Here is a 26,170-nt window from a genome sequence, read left to right as displayed (position 1 = left end):
TCAGTGAACAGGGGTTTTTCCAGTTTGCATTATACCAGTGTTGATACCTGATATTGAGATGGAGGATGAGAGAGTGAGACAGAGAGGAAGAGAAGAGTTTCACTATCCTTGCGGTTATCAATCCATGTTGCATTCTTTCTTTTGTTGCTCAAAGGCCATTGACTGAAGTATGGTTCTTTTATATATTCTAAGTATAGCTTTATTGTCTTTTTAAGACTGAACATGCTGCAGGTAATCTTTTAGTTCCCAATATATGCAGCTACCATGTGGGTGAGAGTGAAATAAGAGATGCAAATTCCTTGACATCTTATTGAGCTTGTGCTTCATTTAAATGATAATTCTGATGCAGTTTGTCTTGTACATTCTGCATGAGTTCCCTGGGCTTGTTTAATAACCACGGTCACCATTTAAAGTCAGTAGTATCCTTTTTAAAACCACTTTTAGTCAATTAAAATCAAATGATGGAAGTTGGATATTGATAGTCTGTTTTCACTACTATTCAAACAAATGTAATTAATAGCTTAGATTTTAAAAAAAAAATATGTCCTACTTAAACAAGATGGGCACCTTGTACATTTCCCTGTACTAACAGTGAAGTTAAAGCAAATGAAAGAAATTATCTTTCTTTCAGAGCTAATATCTCTGAGAGATGCTTGTTGGGCTTAAACCTGTGACAGCAATGATATCCAGAAGTTGTTTTAATGGCTGATTTGCTTCTCTGTCATTCTTAGGCTGGTGTAAGTGATGTAATTTAAGTTTGAACAGGCATCTGTCAGTTCGTGGAATGTAAATCTTATCAAACATTCCTTCACAACATTGAAAAACAATTGTTGGTTTACCTTTTGCAAAATATGGAAATTAAAGAGACCCATTCAAAAGTAAAACTTGGAAAGTTACCACTTGTTCAATGTTTATATACTGTGTGTTTTTAATCATATGTTTCTATTTGAGGTTCTGTTTGTTTTAAGTGGTTTCCATTTAACTGTATGCAATTTTACTGAAGTAATTTTAACTACATCATTTAAACAATTTTTAATTTTATCTCCTTTAACTCCATTAGACAGAAGATGAAAATGTTTATGAAGCGAGAGAAGGAGCAAGATTTCCTGTAAAGTGGACTGCACCAGAAGCTATCCATTCCAATAAATTCAGCATCAAATCTGATGTTTGGTCCTTTGGAATACTGTTGTATGAAATAATCACTCTTGGAAAGATGCCTTATCCAGGTTAGTTTATCACATCTGGGCACATTTATGATCACTGATACTGATACTGCATTTTTATTTAATCTCTGTGGAAAAGAAAGACAATAAAAGTCAAAGTTACAGGCTGAAGTATAACTTATTTAGGTGTACATCATTATAATTCAAACAAATGATGAATTTCATGAAAACTATAAATTATTGCTGAGAACAGACTGAACATAAGTGGCATACACATTTGGGAACTGGTTGAATTGGGAATTTATTGATCTACCAGATTGAGTTATTATGGAGTTCTTCTGAGAGTGATTTTATTTGTATCTTGATTGTAAAATAATTAAAATGTAACTTTTTGAAATTTGAGGAACAATAGCATTTTTGCAAAAAGTGGTAAATATTTCTTTTCTTTAGGAATGTCAAATTACCAAGTTATTCAGGAACTGGGGAGAGGATACAGAATGCCATGCCCTTCGGAATGCCCCCCTGCATTGTATGAAATCATGGTAGATTGCTGGAAAGACAAAGATTTTGAAAGACCAACATTTGAAACTTTGCAGTGGAAACTGGAGGACTTCTTTGAAACTGATCTTTCAGCCTATACAGATGCTAATGTTTTTGTTAGCTAATGTACAAAAAACAAAGTTTAACATTTTATCTGCTCTGATCAAAACTGATTTAACATTCTCATCTTGCTGTTTATAATTTGTGAAAGTGGTTCAATCATATGCATAGCCCATTCAGTTAGAAATCAATTCGGGGCTATTGCGTACACAACTATACATATATGAATATAATTTATCTTGGCTGTACAGTCAGGAGTTCACAAACAAGTGTAAAGGCCAAATCAAATTCCATGCAATTGTTCTATATGTTATTCTATATGAAATATATGCATCAGAGATGGCTGATGTGGCACCATTGGCAGTGGATTAAAGAAATGAGGAGGTCATTGCTATTCAAAAACATTCAGCACCCCCCAAAACATGAGAGCAAGAATAGACAATAACCAAGTGGAAAGGCAAGCAGAAAGTGACACTTGGCTAAGGTGCTGTGAGGCAGTACCTTTTGAGGACAGACACAAGGAGAACTTAAGATATTAGATGCCAGTTGAGTTATTGCTGGAGATGAAATCTGCCTGCAGAATTCTGTTCTGCCTACTGTGTCTAAATGAGAGGAATATAGAGGAAAGCTGAGCGTGGTACATCCACTATTGCCCATTTTGAATCCCTGAGGAAGTTAAAGTTTATCTCTGTTAACTTCAGATTATATAGGAGCATGGAAACATAGTGCATACTTGTGTGATATTTCACTATACAAATAATGTATTACATGTTTCACCATTTATGCCAAGTTGTTTTCAAATAGTAGTTGGCAGTTTTTAATTATCCTGTCCCCCTAGTACTCATAGAAATTCACACGTTATTTGTGTAAATATTCTAATTAGATAAATGGCTGTCACAAAACATAACATCACCCTTTCTGCACCAATTTCTCTCTGATCAACATATGTTTTGAAATTTGGTCAAAGAATGAGTCTCCTTCAATGAACACAGAATCTACAATGAAAGGACTATAGTATGCCTTCAGGGCAAAGCATTGTTGAATATTCTCAGCAATCTACATTGTTATACAAAATTCAGTCTCACAACACTACATTACATACAGTCTTAATGGTACTTGCACAGCTTGTATATAAATTTATGTTCAGATACAGATTAAATTTATTTTGTAGAACTGCAGAATATTGAAATGTATATAACCTAATTATATTTGAAAATTAAACTGCAACTAATCATACATTTTGTAAATTGTGACAAAGAAAATTACTTGAATCTTGAACTATTCCCATTTTTACACTCTTGTACTGAATTTGGTGGATTAAAATTTAAAGATATTCCAATCCATGCTGATTACAATTCATAAATTTTGGCTTAGAATTCATGACTAACTTCAGAAATGTTTGGTAAATCTTTATCTGACATACAACAGGTGAAAGGGACCACGCAGTTGATTCATTTTAATTGTCTACCTTTTCCAAAGTCACTGGGGATATCGTTTCCACAAGACTTTGATGTTTGGAGACTGATTTAAGTATTTAAAACCAAAAGCAGTATTGCCAACCTTGCAGCAAATGTAGAGTAAAAATTCTTACTGAATTATAAGAAGAAACTATTGCAGAAAAACTGGTGAATAATGCACAAAAATGACAGAGAAATGCAGAGTGAAAGAGAGACTCAGCGAATTCGGACTCACCATAAGTTGCTGGACAATTTATCTGCACTGCATCATTGGTTTTGTGAAAGTTCATCCGTCTTTAACCTCTGCATGAAATGCATGGAATTGTGCATTATTTGCCAACCCACATTTTTAACACCAGGTTAACTCCACTAATTAAGAGGACAAATAACAATTATCATGATATTAATTGGGTAACGATTGCCAACAATTCCCTTTCCAGGAAGAAGATGATTATATAAAGCATGGAGTCTGACTTATTTAAATTGCAAATTGTTGCTGGAGATTTTTTAAAAATTCAATTTAATTGTCGCATGTTTTCTTTCTTTTGTCTGTGTTTTAAAGATTAATGTTGCTTTCCCCCCCTTTCCTGATCTTCATAAGTTTGATTTGGCATTGACTTCATCCACTCTACTTTTCTGTCCTTCTCATTCTTCCCTTTATTTATTATGACATAAGAAATTGGAGCAGGAGTAGACCATAGAGCTCATTCCAATGTCTCAACCATTCAGCTGGTCTGATCATGGCCTGAGTTCCACTTTCTGTCAAAGCCCCATAGCCCTTTACTTCCACCATGGCTCAAGAATCTGTCAATCTCATTCTTGAATATTGTCAATAACTCGGCCTATACATCTCTCTGGAGTAGAGAATTTCAATAGAGGAACCTTAATTATCTGAACGAGATGGGCAGGCATTATTTTGTTCACATAATTGATTATTTGGATAATCGATTTTATCTTAAACAAGGGAAGTCATGCTGATCCAACACTGTGCTCTACCGGAGAATTTGTCTAAATCTATACTTTTAATGTATCGAGCGCAAGAGGGCGGAGATTTTACATGATGAACAAAATAAAGCAAGAATAACACAAGAAAACTTTTTAAAAATGCAGCAGTGCCGTAGTTAGCATTTGGCAAGGAATGGTGAAGATAGCAAAGATGGCATTAAACAAGATCCCGAACAGCTTCTACGATTACAACAACATTTGTCAGTTTCTGGAAACTCAGTCCCATGATAGAAAGACCACCATCGTCTCACACATCTGTTTACTTTCTCTGCCATTTGTTTCATGAATGGCCCAGTAAAGTGACAGGAATACTGTAAAACACTTACTTTTGCACAGGGCTGCGTAACTAACTGTTACCTAAAAAAATCCATTTGCTGATGCTTGAGCTGCTTGTGTTTCTTTGTTTTTGCCAGGGTTTTCACATCTCCTTCAGTACAGGTAATCCGACTACACTTACCTCTTTAACATAACATTTTTGTAGGACCTTGAAATCTTCTTCAGATAATCCGACATTTGGATAATTGAGGTTCCTCTGTATTAGCATTCTTCCTCATCTCAATCTTAAATGGGCTACTCCTGAAACAGTGCCTCAAGTCCAGATTCTCCTTCAAGAAAAACATTCAATTAACATATTTTAAAGTCCCCCTCAAAGACTAACACTGTTCAGTAAGATGCTTAATCCTCCAAAATCCAATTGGTAGTGGCACAACTTGTTCAACTTTCTTCATAAGACAATCTTTTTATCCCTGGAAACAACGTTGTCAACCTGTTCTGAATAGTTTTTGATACTGCTATCTAACTTTAAGTCAGGAGACCAAAATAGTATGCAGCAAACTATGTGTAGTCTCACAAGTGCCTTGTAAAGTTACAACAAGGTTCCCCTCCTGTTATACTCCATTTCTCTTGGGTGGCACGGTGGGCGCCGTGGGCGGCACGGTGGCACAGTGGTTAGCACTGCTGCCTCGCAGCGCCAGAGACCCGGGTTCAATTCCCGCCTCAGGCGACTGTGTGGAGTTTGCACGTTCTCCCCGTGTCTGCGTGGGTTTCCTCCGGGTGCTCCGGTTTCCTCCCACAGTCCAAATATGTGCAAGTCAGGTGAATTGGCCATGCTAAATTGCCTGTAGTGTTAGGTAAGGGGTAAATGTAGGGGTATGGGTGGGTTGCGCTTCGGCGGGGCAGTGTGGACTTGTTGGGCCGAAGGGCCTGTTTCCACACTGTAAGTAATCTAATCTAATCTAAAAGTCAACTAACCTTTTGCCTTTCTAAACACTCTTCTGTGTCTTCATGGGTTTCCTGTCGGAGGTCACTGAAATCTCTATAGCAGCATTCTGTACTTTCACTCCTTTAAATAGTATTTTGTTTTCATTTTCTTCCTGCTATTGTGGATAACTTCACATTTTTTTCCAAATTATGCCAATCTGCCAACGCTGACTTAACCTAAGTACATCCCTTTACAGACGTTTGGTATCATCCATACAATTTCCTTCCCAATCTATCTGTGTTATTGTCAGCAAATGTAGGTGCAATACACTCCCTTGGTCAGCATGGATGAGCTGGACTGAAGGCTCTGTTTGCACGCTGTATATCTCTATGACTCTATACATGGTTGAGTCCCTATCACTTTACAGCACTTTAGTTACAATTTGCCAATCTGAAAATGGTCTATTTACCTTCTTATTTTCTGTTAGCTTGTCACTAAACTCTCTCTGATACATTGTGCCAAAACCATGAGCTCTTATCTTGTAGAGTCGCCTTTCATGTGGCATTTAAATAAATGCCATTTGGAAATCCAAATACATTTTATTCACTAATTTTTCTTTACCCAACTCATTCAGCATGTTATCAGCTGTCTCAACAAAATTGTGAGCAAATATGTTGAAAGCCTAAATATGCTGTTCTAAGATTAACTAATGCGTTACACCTTAAGATGCCCACTCCAGCAAAATTTGGATTAATGTTTGCACAAGTGCCTTTGTTGAGTATAAATTGCTTGGTTATTTGATGCCAAAAAAAAAAAGATTTTAAATGCACAAGTTTTGTAACTATAAGTTAAATTTACCACATCATCAATTTTATCTTTTGCTTAATTTATATCTTCAAATATTTTCTGGCTGTTGGCAGCTTCATTATTCAATGTTTGTGTAATTAATAACAAAGTGAAATCATCCACTGGAGCAATATACTGATGGAATTTGAAGACTTCAATCTAATTTAAAATACCCTTAAATGTGAAATTAATGTTATAATGTGGTATAATTTTATATTGATCTGTAGTTGTGACAGAACTGTGTAAACAATTCTTTGTTTATTTTTAGTTGTTGCAATATTAACTGAAAAATAAGTCTCCTTCCCATAAGATAACAGTAATGGATTCCACATGTACTGTTTTGCCAAACTAAGGATCTGCTTGATGATTGATGGCCTTGACCTTCAGTCTTATTCTTCACTTACCCTGCCTCTAATTAGTTGAACAAGACTGTACTCTCATGTGCCCAAAGTTCCTTGAATTATGCATTAGTCTATTTTCTCATGATATATTATCAGGAATTTTGTATGAAAATTATCAGTAATGCTTTAGTGGGAATAAAAAGAAAATTAGTAAATTGGCTATTTGTGCTATGAATATAAAATTATTTTATTACGCGTAGGATTTTATTTTCAAACAGTAATTTTGCGCATGATTTGTACCACATGGTACTTATAATTTTACATGATTAAATTTTACCATAAGGATCTGTTCTGAAATTAATTAGAGCTCTAAGATTATCCTGTACGGCTGCTGTGTATGTAAGCTAAATATCTTTATCTGAAATTCCTTTCTCAAAGCTATGCAATTTAAATGTGGTAATGTCAACCATTTAAAAAGGAAATCTAACAAACATATGGGCATTATAGTTATAAAGTCTTCATTTCTACATTTTAAAAAATAATCCTTAATACATATAGACTGTTTGATTAACACTGACATTGTAGTTCAATTATTAGAAGTTTAATGATTTACTTACATTGCACAACTATATAACAAATTATTTTTGTCTTCACTTGTTCTGTGGATCAACTGGTCAGGATTTTGGTTCCCAAAAATGGGTGTGTTGAGATTGGGTTGGAGATCTAAGTGTTAAAAATCTGGAACAGGAACCAAACACACACACACATATACACGTGTGCATCTGGTTTTAGTGATCAAGGTCCTTTTGGGAAACATGTTTGACACTTAAATATGATAATGAGGCTAATTCCTTCATTTTAACAGGCATTCAATTTCTAAGTACAGATGTTAGAGTTTTCTGGACAACGCAACAAAACAACTTAAATGCAAGATGGGCTGAATCTATTCAGTAATTTTCTCACACCATTGGCTATGATATGCAAGTAGTTAGACTGCTTGTCCCAGCCTATCCATTTACCCCACAAATGCCGTCCTGACACAGCAATTGTTCATTTGCTCCTCACCCTGATGACCAACTAGCAGGCAACCATAAACCTTCATGATTGTTGAAATCTTCTACTCCTATAGGTGAGAAACACTGGAAAACTTTCTGACCCTGCAACGGCCCATGCCTTCCCCCTGTCATTCACACTTTTCCAATACATTTCCATGCTTGGATCAAGTGGCCAGTGGATGGCAGACTGAGAGAAAAAAAGCAACCTAAAGCAATGCTACCATTAAATTCTACAGGATATTCAGGAAAACTAGTCTTTGTGACTATTCCAACTGTGTAACAGCTCGCCCTGATAGAAATAACCTGAGGGACCTCCTTGTTAAAATTCAACTGTGTTGAAGAAACCTGTAATATAATACTTTTTTTGTGTAAAAATTACATTGAAGTCTATGTTTTTATATAATTTTTGGTTTATATTTCTGCATACAATTTGCCAACAAACTTTGTACTTGAATGAGGGCTGCTGAAAATTGCTTATTTTTAAAACAAATCTGTGTAGATTATCACGTATGCTGGAAATGATTATCACAAACTGGAAAACAATGTAGAATTTCTTCCTTGTCGATATTAATAAAAAGTGTCTTTTTAAGAAAAGGATTTTAAAAAATCATTGTTAAGGATCATTGCTTACAGTGTATTGCACAAGCTTGCAAATCAGTCTCTCTTTCCCTTGTAGTGTAAAATATTATGTTCCTTCAACATTCCTGTATTTGTGCTGATGAACGCAAGATGAAAAACCTTAACAACACATCTCGCTTTATAGCAAGAATTTGAACAAGTTTTAACCTTTGTGTCAGCACATTCCAACACATTTCATTCAGTAATTCATGTCTTTCTTTCCTCACAAATAAAACAACATGGCTGAACTTTCATTTCACTTTAAGTGGCTAGAATGCAAGATGCTGGGGCTGCATAAGGCTCCGTTCAGACCACATTTGGAATATTGAGAGTGGTTTTGGTCCTGTACTTAAGGGAAGATGTGCTGGCCTTGGAGGTGGTTCAGAGGAGGTTTACAAGAATGATGCCGGGGATAAAGGGCTTGTAATATGAGGAGTGGGGGGTTCAGGACATTGGAGTTTCGAAGGATGAGGGGCAATCTCATCGGAACTTATAGAATACTGTTAAGCCTGGATATAGTGGACGTGGAGAAGATGTTTCCACTAATAGGAGAGACTAGGACCCAGGGCATAGCCTCAGAGTGAAGGTTGATGCCTTTAGAAACGAGGTGAAGAATTTCTTCAGCCTAATCTATGGTTAATCTATGGAACGCATTGCTATAGGCCAAGTCATTAAGTGCATTTAAGACAGAGATAGATTGTTTTTTGATTTCTAAAGGGATCAAGGATAACAGGCAGGAGAATGGGATTAAGAGACACATGATTGAATGGCGGAGTAGATTCAATGAGGTGATTGGCCTCTTCTGCTCCTGTATCTCATGGTCTCACAGTCTGATTTTAACCAAAATTGGCTGTGTCAATTTCAGGATATTTCATGGAGGGTCTCTTTCTGAGTTAAGAGGAGAAAGTGAGGTCTGCAGATGCTGGAGATCAGAGCTGAAAATGGAAAAGCGCAGCAGGTCAGGCAGCATCCAGGGAACAGGAGGATCGATGTTTCGGGCATAAGCCCTTCTTCCTGAGTTATCTCATGCAATTCTGTGCTGCTCACCTAATTTGTCTGCACCAGTTAGCACTTTAAAACCCAGCTGTAGACCAGGGCAATGGCTGTCCACCACGAATGGCCCTTCAAAGTACATGTAAAATACTAACAAAAGTTTCTGAGAGCATAGAGTCGGCCTGGGAGACACGTCATTGGAAATAGAATCTTATATTTTTGATTATTATACCTCCTTCCATCATCACATGCTGCTTGACTGTCATGGTAACTGAAGCCAGAAAAATAAAGCCACAAAGCCTACCCTTCCTGAGTGCCATCTCCTGTTTGAACTGTCTGAAGGAGCGATACTCTTTCCCTACTGTGCTTTGCAGCATTGCATCTTATTATTCTTTAATATAGGAGCTTTACATATTGGAAAGACTTCAAAAAATGCAAAAATGAACTTTTATTATGAACAGGAAAAGTGAAGGAAACTTTTCAAAAAGCTCTTGGTAGACAGCTTGTATGGGACGTCTTATGTCATGGAAATGCAGTTGCACATCAACAGATACAGAGTACGCGACAGGAAATAGATCCACTCCCAGTGACAAGGAACCTCAATGACTGAGGATCTCCCCACTGCTGCATCCTTCATCTGTCATGGCAGCCATTGGTATAGCAGGAATAACTTTTGCTTGGATCATCATTGAGGACTTGTTTTGGATTGTGCTTTGTTGATTTCTCCCCTCTGGTTGTACCGTTATGGATAGCCTTGTCAAGAGCTGAGAACACCTGATGGCATTGCTCTTAAGATTGACGGAACACTCAAGCCTCTCCACCGCAGTAAGGTGACAATCAATGGGAAGGAATGTGAAGAAATAACAAAACAAAAAAAGCAGCATTTATTGCTGGGAATAAATGGGGCCTGATTTCCTTTCGAGTACTGTGGTACAGTGGTTAGCACTGCTTCCTCACAGTGCCAGAGACCCGGGTTCAATTCCCGCCTCAGGTAACTGTCTGTGTGGAGTTTGCACATTCTCCCCGTATCTGCGTGGGTTTCCTCTGGGTGCTCCGGTTTCCTCCCGCAGTCCAAAAATATGCAGGTTAGGTGAATTGGCCATGCTAAATCGCCCGTCAATGTGGGGGAATGATCTGGGTGGGTTAGTCTTCAGAGGGTCTGGTTCGGCCGAAAGGCCTTTTTCAACACTGTAAGTAATCTAATCTAATCAGAGTAACAACAGATTTACAGACAGTGAACGATGACTTCATCCAACTTTTCGGAAATTGGAAGTGGGTGTCAGTTCAGTCCTATCTGGCTTTTTACACTCGATACTGCACCATTCTATTATGGTTAAGGTGATGTTCGTTCTGCCCAATGACTTCATGTGCCTCCACAGAAGACTGCTGCTCTCCCAGCTGTTCAGTGTCCATCACATGCCCTCTTTGTCTGCTTCAGTTGTATGTAACACAGCATACAATTGTTTCACGACACACTCTGAGTGTATCGCACAGCCCCTCCAAATCAACCTCAGCATCGTAACTCCATTTTGAGGAGGCTTATCATCTGTAGCCCAGGTTGAAGGATGAGATGCATTGTATCTACACTCAGCTTCAATCACAGGATTGTATGATGGAGTCATCAGTCAACTCCACCAATGCTGTCAAAACATGCTGAATTCCTCCAGAACATCCTACTCTTATTTGAAATCCCCAGCCTCTCTGGTATTTTGCTTTTATTTAGGTCTTCGGTCTTGTTACGTTCCTTTCTTAGTTTCATTGTAATAGAAGCAGGAGTAGGCCTTTTGGCCCATTGAGCTGCACTGCTATTCATTAAGATCATGGCTCATCCATCCCTTGCCTCAGCTCCTCCTACCTGCATTATCCCCATTACACTTAATCCCCCTACCATGCAAAAACCCATCCTTGAATGAAGCTGCCTGTATTGCTTCCTTGGGCAGCGAATTTCATAGATTCACTATTCTCTGGATAAATCTTCATCTATGTCCTAAATCTATTCCCTCTAATCTTGAGGCCAAGTCCCCTAGTCCTAGTCTCACCCATCAGCAGAAACAACTTGCCTGCTTTCGATCTTATCTATCCCTTTCATAATTTTATATGTTTCTATAAGATCCCCTCTTATCTAAATTCTAGCGAATAGAGTTCCAGGCAGCTCATTCTCTCTTCATAGGGTAACCCTCTCATCTCTGAATTAACCTGATGAACCTCCTCTGCACCATCTCCAAAGCCAGCTAGCCTTCCTCAAGTAAGGAGACCAGAACTGCAGACTAGACTACTTACAGTGAGGAAACAGGCCCTTCGGCCCAACAAGTCCACACTGACCCTCCAAAGAGCACCCACCCAGACCCATTCCCCTAAATTTACACCTTCACCTAACACTACGGGCAATTTAGCATGGCCAGTTCACCTAACCTGCACATCTTAGGACTGTGGGAGGAAACGGGAGCACCCGGAGGAAACCCACGCAGACACAGGGAGAATGTGCAAACTCCACACAGACAGTTGCCTGAGGCAGGAATTGAACCCGGGTCTCTGGCACTGTGAAGCAGCAGTGCTAACCACTGTGCCACCGTGACTTGCTGTAAAATCAGAGGTTGACTCTCTCCAGCAAACAAAGTCAAGGCATTTCCTTTTATAACAATGTTATCTTTAGATTACTTACAGGGTGGAAACAAGTCCACACCGACCCGCCAAAGCACAACCCACCCAGACCCATTCCCCTCTGCCCCTAACACTACGGGTAATTTAGCATGGTCAATTCACCTAACCTGCACATTTTTAGACTGTGAGAGGAAACCCACACAGACACAGGGAGAATGTGCAAACTCCACACAGTCAGTCACTTGAGGCAAGAATTGAACCTGGATCTCTGGCACTGTGAGGCAGCAGTGCTAACCACTGTGCCACCCACTCCAGGTGCTGAGCCATTCTTTTTGTCCATTTCGTAGCTTGTCCCATGACACCTATAATTGAGTAAATGTTCCTAAAAATCATGACAACATATTAATACATGCAAATTACAAAGACCAAGAATGATTAGGACTAAATATGAACCAAGAAAAGGATTTTTACATCTTTAAAAATGGTAAGTCTTAAACTGCCTTCAAGATAAAGCCAGTAGTGCACAAGAATTGTGTGGCACCCACTTTGTTTAAAGATAGCTCATTACAATGGTACTATATGCAGTGGCATATGTGGTAGCAGTTTTCCTTGTTGAACTCTATTTAAAAAGGGAGAGGAGCAGAAATACTGCATTGAGCCTTGGGACTGACAAAAGGGTTTAAGAATTAATTAGATTCTCTGTGGCTTTAGATAGGAGCACTTCAAACATTAAGACAATCTCAGCCTATACCCATTCGTGATATGTGACTCTACAGATTTAAAAACTCCATTGGATTGCATTTAATTTTCGTGATTAAAATCTGTCTATTTGCTTGCAGAGAAAGTGCATTGTCTTGTTATGATTATCGAATTCAATACTCAATATATCAATATTGTGATAAAAATAGAATTTACCCCATTCAGTCACTGAATCAATGACCATTCCCATGATTAAAGAAATAGGAGAGTAAACAGTCTGACTGCAGCCCTCCCAAGGACTGTGATATGGTGGTCTATCCACAACATACTAAAAATATCCTATTCATTCCAGGTTTGAACAATTGCTCCACCTGCAGAATTTTGATACAGGTTAAGAAACCAACAAGTCTCCTGGGACATTCCTCATGGTGAGCAATAGTGGGCAAGCACTGTTTACAACAATATTATGAACAGAGTCTGATGGAAAAAATAAGACAAGGGATTGTTGCGGGAAGTGTCGTAGTCACAAGAAACATATAATATTAGCAGCATTTGAAAAGCGTTGAAGGCAAACCTAAAGTGAAAAATTGAAGAAATCAGTTCTCTCAATATTGCTGCATTAGTCCAGTTCTTTTCAGTAAAGCTTTCTGAAACCATCAACCTTCTTATTAAGAACAGTAACGCACACTGAGCTGCTGGGTTATAAAATGTCATTGTTAATATTGTGATCTTCCAGTGCCTTCAGCCATAGTTTTGAAGGAGTGTATCATACTGTAGGTGGAAGTTTCCCATTTTCTCTGTTGAGTAGGATTCCATGGTGCCTGATTTGCTGTGGTGCAAATGTAATGGTCTACTCTTTGCCTTGTTAATTATGCATCGATATCTAGGTTGCATCATGAGGCAGGAGAAGCACAAGTGCTCATCACAGCTAGGACCTTCCAGCTTTCACACCTCCGGTGTCATACTTAAAGCCCAAATGCACAGGCTTCAGACACTGCAAGTCAGGACTGACCCCCTCTCCCTCAGTGTGCCTTAACATTGAAGACTTAATCCAGTGGAAAGGAAACTTTGCTTCCCCTCTCCAAATCTCATCAAGGCACCTGGTCTACAATTGTCACCAGAACATGCATCATGTACATTCAACAGCTCTCACCCAACTCATCCTCAAAACTACTCATCCTTGCAACCCTCTCTGCTTCCTATTCCTCACTGGGAGATCTCACCACATGTCCTGCTCCTACATTGCCACTAACTGCTCTTCCCTCCATTGCAAATCCTCGCTTTGTCTCGCTGTAGGAAATATTGGACCACAACTGGGCTGAGAGTTTCAAGGAAACTGTGTTCTATATTTTTGTGTTTACATTTAGTTTCCTAAAAATGGACAAATCTGCTTAATTCACAAAATATCTGAGACAGACTGGATGATTATATTTCAAGAAGTTTCAGAATCCCCTGCATTGTGTATACATTCCAGCTAAAGTTAACAGAAAGGACTTAGAGAGGAATATTCTGCTTGCAATCTGCTCTGGACAAAAAAAAAGAAGACCCATTATGCTTAAAATGGATGCAAATGCTTATTATTATTATGATCCCAGTTGGTGTTGTTATGGGTCAATTCAGTTCCCAGGCTGAAACCTGGCTTGATAGATCACAGTTTATTTGTTTTATTTTTAACGAGGTGAGTGCTCACAGAATGATGTAGGCTTGTATTTAACAAACTAAAAACAATTTATTTCATGAAAGAAATGAAGATAAAATAGAATATTTATTCAGAACCAGGTTTAGAGATTTTAAGACAAAAGGTGAAACATAATCCCATTAATCCAATAACACTCCTTTTCAGATCCTCAAAACAACAAAACCACCCATGTATACCACTCACAGCAGAAAATAATTCCTATCTCCAACATCTCAATAACTTTAACTCCTGCAGCCTTAACTCAATCTCTTTAACTCCCAGTCTAGAAAATCTGATGGTCTCTTCCTGAAGCCTTCATATACTGAATCCAAATGTTCTCAGCTTCAAATAAGCTCTTCAGAGGTTTTATTAAAACATTTCTGATCTCAAACTATTATTAAACTCCTTATGCTAAGGCAATATATTTTTACTATCATCTCCCTTTCTAGGAGCATTGTTTTATAGATCCATTTTCATCCAAGAACTTCTGTAGCACTGTCTCAAACTGAAGTTTCCCTTAAGACTATGGGTATTTCTCTTAAGCTTAAAAAAATTCCAGGACTTTCTAACAGAAACCTTTGATGCACAATTGTTGTGCTTACTGGGTTGTAAACTTATCTTATGTATGCAAAAATTCTGAAAGTTAACTTGCTCAAGTTGTTTTAAAAGAAATCACCATGCCAATAAAAATGTCTACAAGTCAGAGTTATAAAGTCATAGAGCTATTACAACATTTGGAATGCCCTTTGCCCCATCATTTCCATGCAGATCATCAAACGTTAACCTGTTTTAATCCAACATTTGGCTTATAGCCTTGTTTGTTGTGGTGTTTCAAATGTTCATCTAAATAGATCTTAACTACCTACAGGGTTTGCAACTCAATCACTCTTTTAGGTAGTAAGCTCCAGAGACCCATAATTCTCTGAGAAAAAAAATTCCCTCAAATCCCCTATAAACCACTTCCTATTTATTTAAATCCCTGCCCACGGCTTTTGATGCCTCTACTAAGTGAAAGGTTTCTCCTTCTAACCTGTCTTGGTCCCTCAGAACTTAGCACATCTCAATCAGATAGCCCCCTCAGCCTTTTCCTGGGATACCCTTCATGTTCTGAGAAAAATAATCCCAGTCTAGCTAGACTCTCTTCATAGCCGAATCACTCAAGCCCTAGCAACATCCTGGTGAATTTCTTCTGCACCCTCTCTCGTGTAATCACATCCTTTCTATAGTGCAATGAACAGCACAACACACAGCTCTGACCTAAATGAAATGATATACAACTCCATCAAAGCCTCCTTCTTCTTATATTCAATGTCTTGGCTAACATAGAAACACAGAAAACAGAAGCTCAAAAAAGCCATTCGGCCCTTCGAGCCTACTCTGCCATTCAAGATGATCAGGGCTGATCCTCCAACACAAAGCTTTTCCTGCTTTCTCCCCATATCCTTTTCTCCTTTGGCTCTAAGAACATTTGTACTCCTTCTTGAAAACATACACCTCCTAGGTCCCATTGCATTGGCTGGAAGCTTTCAGAGACAGGAATTCCTCCTGAATGAGGATAGAAATCATTTCCTGAGCTATATGATGACAAAAAAAAATGGCTTGGATCACCTATCCAAGTTTGGATGACTCATACCTGATGTTTCAGTCATGGGGGGAGTGGGACCACCAACTCTACTGAGATTGCTAACAATTATTTCCATGGAAATAGTGAACATGATTGATTATTACTAATCATCTTTAACTGTATTGTAACGTGTATTCAATTTACCACTTCATTAACACACTTATTTACATATTTTAGAATTATTTTATTCATTTTTCTTTGCTCTCCAGTCTTGATAGTACTATTGTCTAAGCTGCAAAGTTGTCAGCCAAAAATAAATGTGTTTATTTTTGAACAATATAGGACCTGTTTCTCCTTTGATGAAAATGTCTCCTCATTTAAAAAAATATTGTTTTAGCAAGTTAGCTGAAAATTTGACTCTGACCATAATGGAACTACTTGGCAGATGATGTGAAGAGCAGCACCTCTAATGTGAAACACATGAGTGAATGACTCACTTCAATATGTCTTTATGCAGCATGATGGCAAATCAATAGACATATCCAAGACAACTTAAACTGTTACTGGAAATGGTTTAATGTACCATCCTATCTCAACCATGTCAATCCCAGAAACATTTTCAATTGCTGCTGGTTTTAAGAAACAATATACATGGCAGGCAGTGCAAGATAAACAAGATCAAACAAGATCAAACCAGGAACTGATTCCACCTTACATTGTCTATTTGAAGAATCCAAAACCTTCTTCGAGGTGGTGTAAAATAATTAGCCATTAACGTTTTTATTCATTAACAGGATGTAGGCATTATTGCTAGTTCAGCATTTATTACCCATCCCTAATTAACCTGAGGGCAATTAAGAGTCAGCCACATTGCTGTGAGTCTTGTATCACATGTAGGTCCAGACCAGATAAGGACGGCACTTTCCTTCCCCAAAGAACGTTAATGAACCTGATGGGCTTTATTACAATGGTATCATGGTTATCATTAGACTCTTAATTGTAAATTTGTTTTGAATTGAAATTCAAGGATCTGCTATGTTGGGATTCAAATCCAGGACATTACCTGGGTCTCTGGATTAATAGACTAATGATAATGCCACTAGGTCATCAGCTTCCCTCATGCAGTTGAATTATACCGTTTCACTCTATAAATATCTTTGCCAATAAATGTCATTGAAATTAAATTTGAAAGTAACATCTGCATTGCTTTTAATTACTCAGGATTCAATCTTAAAGTCACCTGAAAGGTATCACATTTGAATGTACTATTTCATAAATCAAAGTTAATATTGTGACTTCAGTCATGCAGGAGATCAGTTTAAGCAAACTAAGACTGCCATTCAACATACAATCAGATGAATAACTTTAAAATGCTTTGTTAGATTTGATACTGACTGTATAAAATCTCTTGAATTGCTTTTACCTGACAGGTTTCTATCTGAAAATGTGCTTCCTGGGATTTGGCATGTACATTGATAACCAAATATTTAACAATATCAATGGCCTGAAATACATTTTATTAAATTACTGTATAATACTCACAGAGCACATTTTGCACAGTAATCAACCATGAATCATCACTTGAGACCCTTACAATGATTACAATCATAATCATTTTTTTTGCTACATGGAATTTTGAATCATTAGTTGCTGATGCCAGTCTCTGCTGTGAAGTTTTGGGTGTAGAAATGAAGCTGTGAGTTCCAAAGTATGTAATTTAAAAAATAATAGAAGAACTTCAAGGCTGTAATCTCATCTGTGGCTTTTGATAATGGGCATGACCCACTGAAGGCTGGCTGTGGCGTTTGTGCCGTCATCTAAACTCTTATCAGTGAGACTGCTGCCAAACAATCACTTCTGGCTGTTCATCATTCTCTATTTAACCAAAGCTTGTAACTGACTGTCTGCTTTAATACAACCTTCATCCTACTATTAACAGGAGTTTACTGATCAGCTGGAATCTGTAAATGCCACTGCACATATCATGATTCCTCCTCCCTGTCATACCATGAAAGAGTTTGATCCTGGTACAGCATTCTAACCTCACCCTGTATTTTATATTAGTGAATCATTAATACAATTGTGTTTGTTTGGATTAGTTTGTTCCTTGTCTCTGAGTCAGAAGGTTGGAGGCATGACTCAATCTATGCCGATTAGACGATAATGTGCTGTGCTTCAGACAAGTTGTTATCTGAGCATTACAGCTGAGACTACACTTTAGCAGTACTTAATTGATTGCAAAACACTTGAGATGCTTTGAAGTCAGACACAGCGGTTTCGAAGATCTTGGGAACAGTTGTGAGTGGTGCTTTCAGGATACTTTTGTCCATCGAAAATGCTATCCTAATTCATGCCTTTAAATTGAAGTTTGCTAAAGTGGGCAGGGTATAGAAAATCATGTGAAATTGAAGCTATTAAAATGGCTGAGAAATTTAAACAGATGAGACCTAGCACAATGGTGCAGCACACAATCAGGAAGGAATGTTGGCCCTTATTTCAAGAGCATTGGAGTAGAAGAGCAGGGAAGTCTTACCGGAACTTTACAAAGTGCTGATGAAATGACATCTGGAGTACTGTGTGCAGTTTTGGTCCCCTTATTTAATTTTAAGGAAATATATAATTTCATTGGTGTAGTTCAAAGAATGTTCACAAGGGTGATCTTCAATCTGCAGGAATTGTCTTATGAGAAAAGAGTAAATAGGTTGGGACTCCACTCACTGGAGTTGAGAAGAATGAGGGGTGATCTCACTGAAATATGTAAGGTTCTTAAGAGGCTTGACAGAGTAAATACTGAGAGCGTGCTTCTCCTTGTGGGAAAGTCTTGGACTAGTCTCAGAATAAAGGGACAATAGCGAGTTTTGAGAAGATTTCTGGCTCAGGTTGAGGTTCTGGATGTAAGTTTGCTTGCTGAGCTGGAAGGTTCATTTTCAGATGTCTCTTCACCATACTAGGTAACATCATCAGCAAGCCTCCACTGAAGCACTGGTGGTATGGCCTGCTTTTTATTTATGAGTTCAGGTTTCCTTAGGTTGGTGACATCATTTTCTGTGGTGGTGTCATTTACTGTGGTGATGTCACTTCCTGTTCTTTTTCTCAGGGGTGGTACTGAAGGGCCTTTTTCCACACAGTAAGTAATCTAATCTAATCTATTCCAATCTAATTTAAGAATGAGATATGGAGGAATGTCTTTTCTCAGAGTGTTGTGAGTCTTTGGAACTTGCTACAGAGAGCTGTGGGAGCAGAGTCCTTGTGTAAAGTTAAAGCTGTGATGGAGTGTTTCTTGATCAGTAGGAGAAACAAGGATTATGGGAAAAGACAGAAAGATGGATGTGAGGAATACTGGATCAGCCATGATCTTATGATGTAACAGGTGTCAGGAGGACTAAATGGCCTACTCCTATTCCTATTTCTTATGTTCTCATGGTCTATAGGACAAAATAGTCACAGAGGGAAATAATTCAACCCTTTGATCTTGATCTGTCATTCAATTGGCAAGCCTATACCTCATTTCCATGTAACTTAGATCCACCTCTCTTTTCACTCTTAGCAAACAAAAGTACATCAAAGTTAGCGCTGAAAAACTCAATTTAGAATCCAGGTTCAAGATTTCTACCATTTTTTGTATGAAAAAAGTGATCCTTTTAAACTCCTAAACGGCATTAATTTATATAAATTGCAAAGAACAGCATCTGTAAGCAGCTTTCTGAATGGGACGGACGGGAACACAATCTGTCCATTTACACACCACTTCAACAAGTGCAACAAGAAAATGGTATCATGCTCCATATGACAGAAGTGACACCCATACCTTTAATATTTGACAGCATTTGCTCATTTCTTAATAAAGAAATGGGCTTCTGGAAGTTGATAAATACCTGAAAAATGTTTTAATTAGTAAGTCTGGCAGCATCTAGACAGAAAAACAGAGCGAATACTTCCAGTCAGACATGACACTTCTTCAGAATTGATAAAGAATCATATTGGACATGATAGTTAATTCTGTTTCTCTCTCCACAGTTACTCCCAGATCTGCTGAGCTTCTCCTGGAATCTCTGTGTTTGTTTCAGATTCCCAGCATCTGCAGTGTTTTGACTTTATTCTGTGAGTTGATAATTATCCCACTATATTGACTCCTCTGTTTTGCAACTGGTGAAATGAAAGTGTATGTCGTGGCTTCAGATTTGGCATTCCAGGGTATTCTCTTCAAAGGTTGGCAGTGAATTCTAGTTTGTAAAATGTGACAGCCTGGTTCAATGTCTCCTGTATGGAACTGCGGATACATGCACTTTAGGACATCTAGCAGTAAGACGTGTCAGCAATATAAACTAAGCAACATTGTCTGCTAACTTGTATCAATTCCATGCCAAGCCCTCACACAATCTAATATGTGTTGTATATCAGAAGGAAACCTCTATTTAACGGTGTCTCTGACAGCTAGCATTCTAAAAGATGTTCTCTTTCTAAGACTGCAGACCTGAAAGAACAATCTGGGAGTCCTGGCATCAAGAAAAGACAGGAACTCACATCCTGCTAAGCCCACCTCATCAACATTTGCAGTCTCCACCACAGCTACACATTTCAGAGAATACACTTGCTGACATTTGGCTAGGTGAATTTCAGTGAAAAGATGCTTGAGGAGAAGATAATGATGTTAACAGAGGAGCAGCAGTTAGGTGGATTTTCTCAACATGCAGTCCTGAACCCTGAAGCTTCAAACATTGATAACAAAAATGAAAAGTCAACCTTACCAAATCCAGTGATCCAGTAGGCAGAGCATTATTTGAATGGAAAATAAGTCCTACTCTTTTATGCTGCAACATCTTGTCTCAACTGCTCAAAGAAATGAAACTCTGAGTTATTTGAAAGTGTTAAGTTGGTATATGAAATACCAGCACTGCAGTTGCATTTCTAAATGAGGGTATCATTTTAGTGTCAGATAAAGAAAGCTTTGCATTGCAAATTCAAATATATTAATATCTGATTTGAGATTGGATCAAGGGTGGCATGGTGGCTCAGTGGTCTGCACTGCTGCCTCACAGCACCTCACAGGGTCCCAGGTTCGATTCCAGCCTTGGGTGACTGTCTGTGTGGAGTTTGCACATTCCCCCTGTGTCTGTGTCCTCTGGGTGCTCCGGTTTCCTCCCACAGTCCAACGATGTGCAGGTTAGGTGAATTGGCTATGCTAAATTGCCCGGTGCATTAGTCAGAGGGAAATGGTCTGGGTGAGTTATTCTTTTGAGGGTCGGTGTGGACCTGTTGGACTGCAGGGCCTGTTTCCACACTGTAGGTAATCTAATCTAATCTAAATTAATTTTAATGTTTGTTACAATTCATGTGCCAAGATTATGATTATATCGAAAAGCGGTGCAGGCTCGAAGGGCTGAATGGCCTACTCCTGCACCTATTGTCTATTGTCTGTCTATTGTCTATCTATTTTCACTCTTTATTGTAATTTTTTCAAATCCAGAGAACAGGTGTACAAAGGACAGTATGATCGACTTAATTTTGGATACTCATTTTCCAATTTGGGTCTGTATGCTGGGAAGTGAAGGAGAGTTCTAATTTTACACACATTTATTCAGTGTACTTCTAAGGGCAATACTGCTGTATCAGGGAGTACCATTGGGTGGTGCTACAGATCACAATAACCAGAAATCCCCCGTGTTTAGAAAGTGCCAAGATTACAATGTTCTTTACACATTTAATTAGCAAGCCATGAAAAAGGGTAACATAAAACCATCACATCTCAAGTTATTATATGAATAAAGCGACCTGCAGTTCTGGTTTTATTGGGATTGGCTATGCAGTTATCATATCACAACTCCAAGGAGTATTTCCACAATTGAATTAAAAAATGCACAATGTTGTTGGACTAAATCTTCTCCAGTATTGCTTGTATACCTTCTTATTATTGATTTTCAACAACAAGAAACAATTTGACCCCTAATTAGCCCAAATAATGTATCAGTCAATGGCTTCCTCTTTTTACTTGCTGCAGTGTTAGAGTTTTGGCCAAACATACAGATCAAATATAGCAGAAATATACATTATCAAGTGATACTTTAATGCCTCAGCATCAGATTTAATTGAATGTTAGATCAAACAAAATGCTTATTAATTGATAAAGGCCCAGTTACAGCGTGGAGATATCTACTGAAGAAACTAAGTGCTTCTCCTCCATTTCTTTGCCTGTCTTTCTTAAATGTGGTCACTTTATATTTGGTTAATTTTTCTTGTTCTTTCTAAAAGACTGCAGTTTCCACAAATACACCCTCCATATGCTGGGGCATTGCACAGAATAGCAAAGATAGTAAAAGTAGTACTGTTAAAGTAAACATGGAATCAGGCTAAATTTTATATTCCTTAGTGAGCCACAGTTGAAATACTTTAGTAATTTTAGCCAGCCTTAGTTTCAGTGCTGCTAGAATACAAAACCATTGCAATTTCAATTTGGACCAGCTAGCATGAAATATTCAACACTGGGGAGACGGAGGTGTAATGATGTTTTCACTGTACTAGCTATTCAGAGAGCCAGGTAATGCTCAGGAGATAGGGATTCAAATTCCACCGCAGCAGATGTGACAGGTAGAATATACTCACTGTTTGGCGGGATGGGGGGAGGTTTAATGTCCATCAACAAGAGTGGCTTAGCAGCTCTTACACTGGTCAAGCTGGCTAATTTCTAAAGGTCATAGCTGTTAGACTGGGTCAGAGGTGAATGGTGTGGGAAGCAAGAAGAGGGAAAAATGTACTTGACCTTATTCTCACTAATCCAACTTCTGCATCTGTCACAACAGGATTGCTAAGTGTAATCACCATCCAGTGTTTGACAAAATAAAGTCCCATCTTTATCTTTATGCTGCATAATATATCCATCGTGTTAAATGGGATATACTTCAAACAGATCTGATAACTCAAGACTAGCCATCCATGAGATGCTATGGATCATCAGCAGAAGAATCAAACTCGAACAAAATCTGCAATCAATAGCCTAATATATTCCCCACTCTTGCATTACGATGATGCCAATGGATCAATCCTGGTTCAATGTAGATTACAGGTGGGCATGCCAAGAGCAACATCAAGCATACTTTAAAATGAGATGTTGAGATTTGTGGTCTTGTCATATCCAGTCATAGAGAGTCATAGATCTGTATAGCATAGACTCTTTGGTCCAACTTGTCCGTGCCAACCAGATATCCTACATTAGTCTAGTCCCATTTGCCAGCATTTGGCCCATATTTCGCTAAACTCTTCCTATTCAGAAATCCATCCAGATGCCTTTTAAACGTTGTAATTGCACCAGCCTCCATCATTTCCTCTGGCAGTTCAGTCATGAATGCTGGTGGACACTGGAGTAGGAGACTTCACAAATATCCCTATCCTCAACAATGGGGATGTCCAGCTCATCAGTGCAAAAGGTAAGTCTGAAGCATTAGTGACAATCTTTAACCAGAAGTGCCAAGCGGATAATCAATCTCTGCCACTCTGCCAAGACGTCAACAGCCACGTGGAGCCAGTCTTCAGACACCTTGATTCACTCCATGTGATATCAACAAATGACTGAAGGGATTGAATATTGTAAAACTTTTTGAGCCCACAATGTTTCGGTAATACTATTTTAGTCTGTGCTGCACCCCTAGCCAAACTGTTCCAGTACAATTACAACACTAGCATTTACCTGACAATATTGAAAATCACCTGGCTGTGTCTTGTATACAAAAAGCAGGACAACAACCTGGTCAATTATTATCTCATCAGGCTACCCTTGATTCACAACACTATCAAGCAGCACTTGCTTAGTCATAACCTGTTCACTTCGTTGGGGTTCATCAGAGGCCACTCAGCTCCAAATCTCAATACAACCTTCATTCAAACATGGACAAGCTAGCTGAAATTCAAGAGGGAAATGAGAATGTCTGTGTTTGACTGAGTGAAGCATCGAGGAGCTTCTATAGAACTAGGCTCAGCAGCAACTGGGGATAAACCCTCTGCTGAACTGGAGCCATACCTAACACAAAGGAAGGTGGCCATGTGTATTATTGTCAGCCATCAGAACTGGGTCATCACTGCAGGCGAACCATACAACAGATCCCAGGCCAAACCATCTTCAGCTGCTTCATCAATTACTTTTTCTTGATCATTCAGTGAGAACTGGGGATGTTTGCTGATGATTACACAAGGTTCAGCACAATTCACAATTTCTCAGATACTGAAGCAGTCCACATCCAAATACAGCAAGATCTAGACAATAGCTAGGCTTGAGCTGACAACTGTCATGTAACATTCACACCACCTAAATGCCTGGCAATCTCCATCTGCATTTGCCTGGATGAGTGCAGCTCTGACAACACTCAAGAAGTATGATACCATCTAGGACAAAGCAGCCTGCTGGATTGGCATCACATCCATATACAGAGTAACCTCAATTATCTGTCATTTGATTATCCAAATATTGGATTATCCGGCAATATTGCAAGTTCCTGATGCTTGGCTAAACTGTTATCCAGCATTTGAATATCCGGAATTTGATTAACTGAATAAAATATTTCCCGCCCGTGTCTTTCGGATAATCAAGATTTCTCTGTATATTCCACTCTCCACCAGCAACACAGAGGAACGCACACCACCTATAACGCGCACTGCAGATATTCACTGAAGCACCTTCCAATCACAAGACCATCTGGAAGGAGAAGGGCAGCTATTGCATGGAAATATCACCACTTGGAAGTGCACCTCCAAATCACTCACCATCCTGACTTGGAAACATATTCCCATTCCTTCAGTATTATTTGGTGAAAATTCTAGACCTGCCACCTTGACAGCATTGTGGGTTTACCTACATCAAGAAATGGACTGCAGTGGTTCAAGATGGCAATGTGCCACCACTTAAGGGGGATCTCACATTTAATTAATAAATAAAACAAAAGGAAGCTGCAAGTTTCTTAATATTTACATTGGTGTTTTGTTCATGACATTGTATCCATTGTGATACAAGTTATTTTTATTTTGACTTGCTTTGCTGCAAGAGGCTAATAGCTTTCCCTGAAAAAATTGTTGTATGCCAAGTTTTTGAAAGTAGAAAACAGCCTACAAAAAATGACAATCAACTCAGATTTATTGAGAGATGAATGTAGCTCAGTTGTCAATTACTCAGGAATACCTCACCTTAAGGAGACAAATAGTGCTGCTGGGGATGGGAAGCTTGAATAGTAAACCTCATTACATTATTAGAATAGTGATTGTATGATTAACTATGATGTTCACTCCTACCTTCCTCAATCACAGTAAGAATCATCTCTGAAAAAAAATGCATACCTGACAATTAGTTGAAATTAGCCACACCTTACAACATGGCAGCATTCATATTTTCAGGCCTTGTCATCTTTACTTGGCAATGTCTGAGGGGAAATTGCTTCCTCAGGCTCTGAGTCAGCTGACAGAGTTATTTATTGCTAGGTGACTAATAAAATCAGCTATGTCCTGAAACTTGGAGCTAGGATTTTACAGCACTCCCATTGAAGCAGAGTGCATCATTTCCTTGTGCTGTTTTCATTAAGTCTCATACTGGATTGGTAAGTGACATCTGTGCTGTTTACTGGAAAATGCTAGGAGGATTTGTTGAACAGAAAAATAGTCAGCTGATAACTTACAATTTCAAAGCAATGTATTTACATAAATTTCCTCTAGCATGTTGTTCCCTGGAAGTATCATAGCACTGTTCACATGGTACAGTCCTGGCACTTGGATTATTGGCATACTCAGCTCTCAAAGCAATAACTCAGCAAAGTGGGCTCTAAAATACACTGCCTTCCTCTCCACCTTCAATTTGTCTCTCATTTTACAATGAATGGGGAGATTGCTTGCCTTCGCTTGGGCCTTAAACCCCTTTAATTTTAGCCTAATACTGCCTCCACTGCTTTCTTATGCGTAGCAGGGGAAGCCAACGCTAAGTGGGCAACCCAACAGCATTTAGCCCCAATTGTATATATGTGACTATGTCCACTGGAGCCTCTGAGATGCCTTTGGTGCATCCAATGGTAATAGTCTAAGTTACTGATACCAAGTCAGGAAGGATATCCATGTCGCGTTAGTGGAAGATAGGCTCAATCTTGATAAACAGAGCAGGTTTACTACATACTATAGAATAACTTATTGCATTACATCTGGTTTATATAACAGTCTCTTGTGAAACCGCTGGTTACAAGTGAGATGGAGTAGCTACATAGAACTTAGCCCTACGTAACAAATGGCTAATTCCTTGCAGCAATAGTCCTTTATATCTGATGTATGAAGCTTATCATGTGATATAATTTAACCATTTCAGGTAATGACTAGCTTTTACAACA

General features: G+C 38.6%; 1 protein-coding gene and 1 long non-coding RNA gene across 3 annotated transcripts in view; one reads left to right on the top strand and one right to left on the bottom strand.

The window, feature by feature from the left end:
- The window catches only part of frk (fyn-related Src family tyrosine kinase), a 115,473-nt gene extending 110,354 nt beyond the window's left edge, over window positions 1-5,119 (top strand). The window contains exons 7-8 of the mRNA XM_043684759.2: window positions 1,061-1,226; window positions 1,614-5,119. Coding sequence (XP_043540694.2) covers window positions 1,061-1,226; window positions 1,614-1,828 — 381 coding nt within the window. The 3' untranslated portion in view covers window positions 1,829-5,119. The remainder of the gene's footprint in view (window positions 1-1,060; window positions 1,227-1,613) is intronic.
- On the bottom strand, window positions 1,060-25,195 carry LOC148150614 (uncharacterized). Of its 2 annotated transcripts, none has more exons than XR_015753728.1 (3): window positions 25,140-25,195; window positions 4,683-4,830; window positions 1,060-1,291 (listed from the first exon to the last, which is right to left on the bottom strand). It is a non-coding gene; the product is annotated as an uncharacterized LOC148150614 (long non-coding RNA). The 2 variants fall into 2 exon arrangements; XR_015753727.1 differs by lacking the exon at window positions 25,140-25,195 and adding an exon at window positions 20,570-20,654.
- Between the last annotated feature and the right edge of the window lie 975 nt (window positions 25,196-26,170).

Source organism: Chiloscyllium plagiosum, unplaced genomic scaffold (assembly GCF_037043375.1).
Source record: "Chiloscyllium plagiosum isolate Xiang-an unplaced genomic scaffold, Cpla_swu_hap1 HiC_scaffold_3, whole genome shotgun sequence".
In the NCBI taxonomy this organism is placed as follows: Eukaryota; Metazoa; Chordata; class Chondrichthyes; order Orectolobiformes; family Hemiscylliidae; genus Chiloscyllium; species Chiloscyllium plagiosum.
The sequence above is the reverse complement of the archived record's forward strand: the minus strand, read 5'-3'. Positions and strand labels throughout refer to the sequence as shown.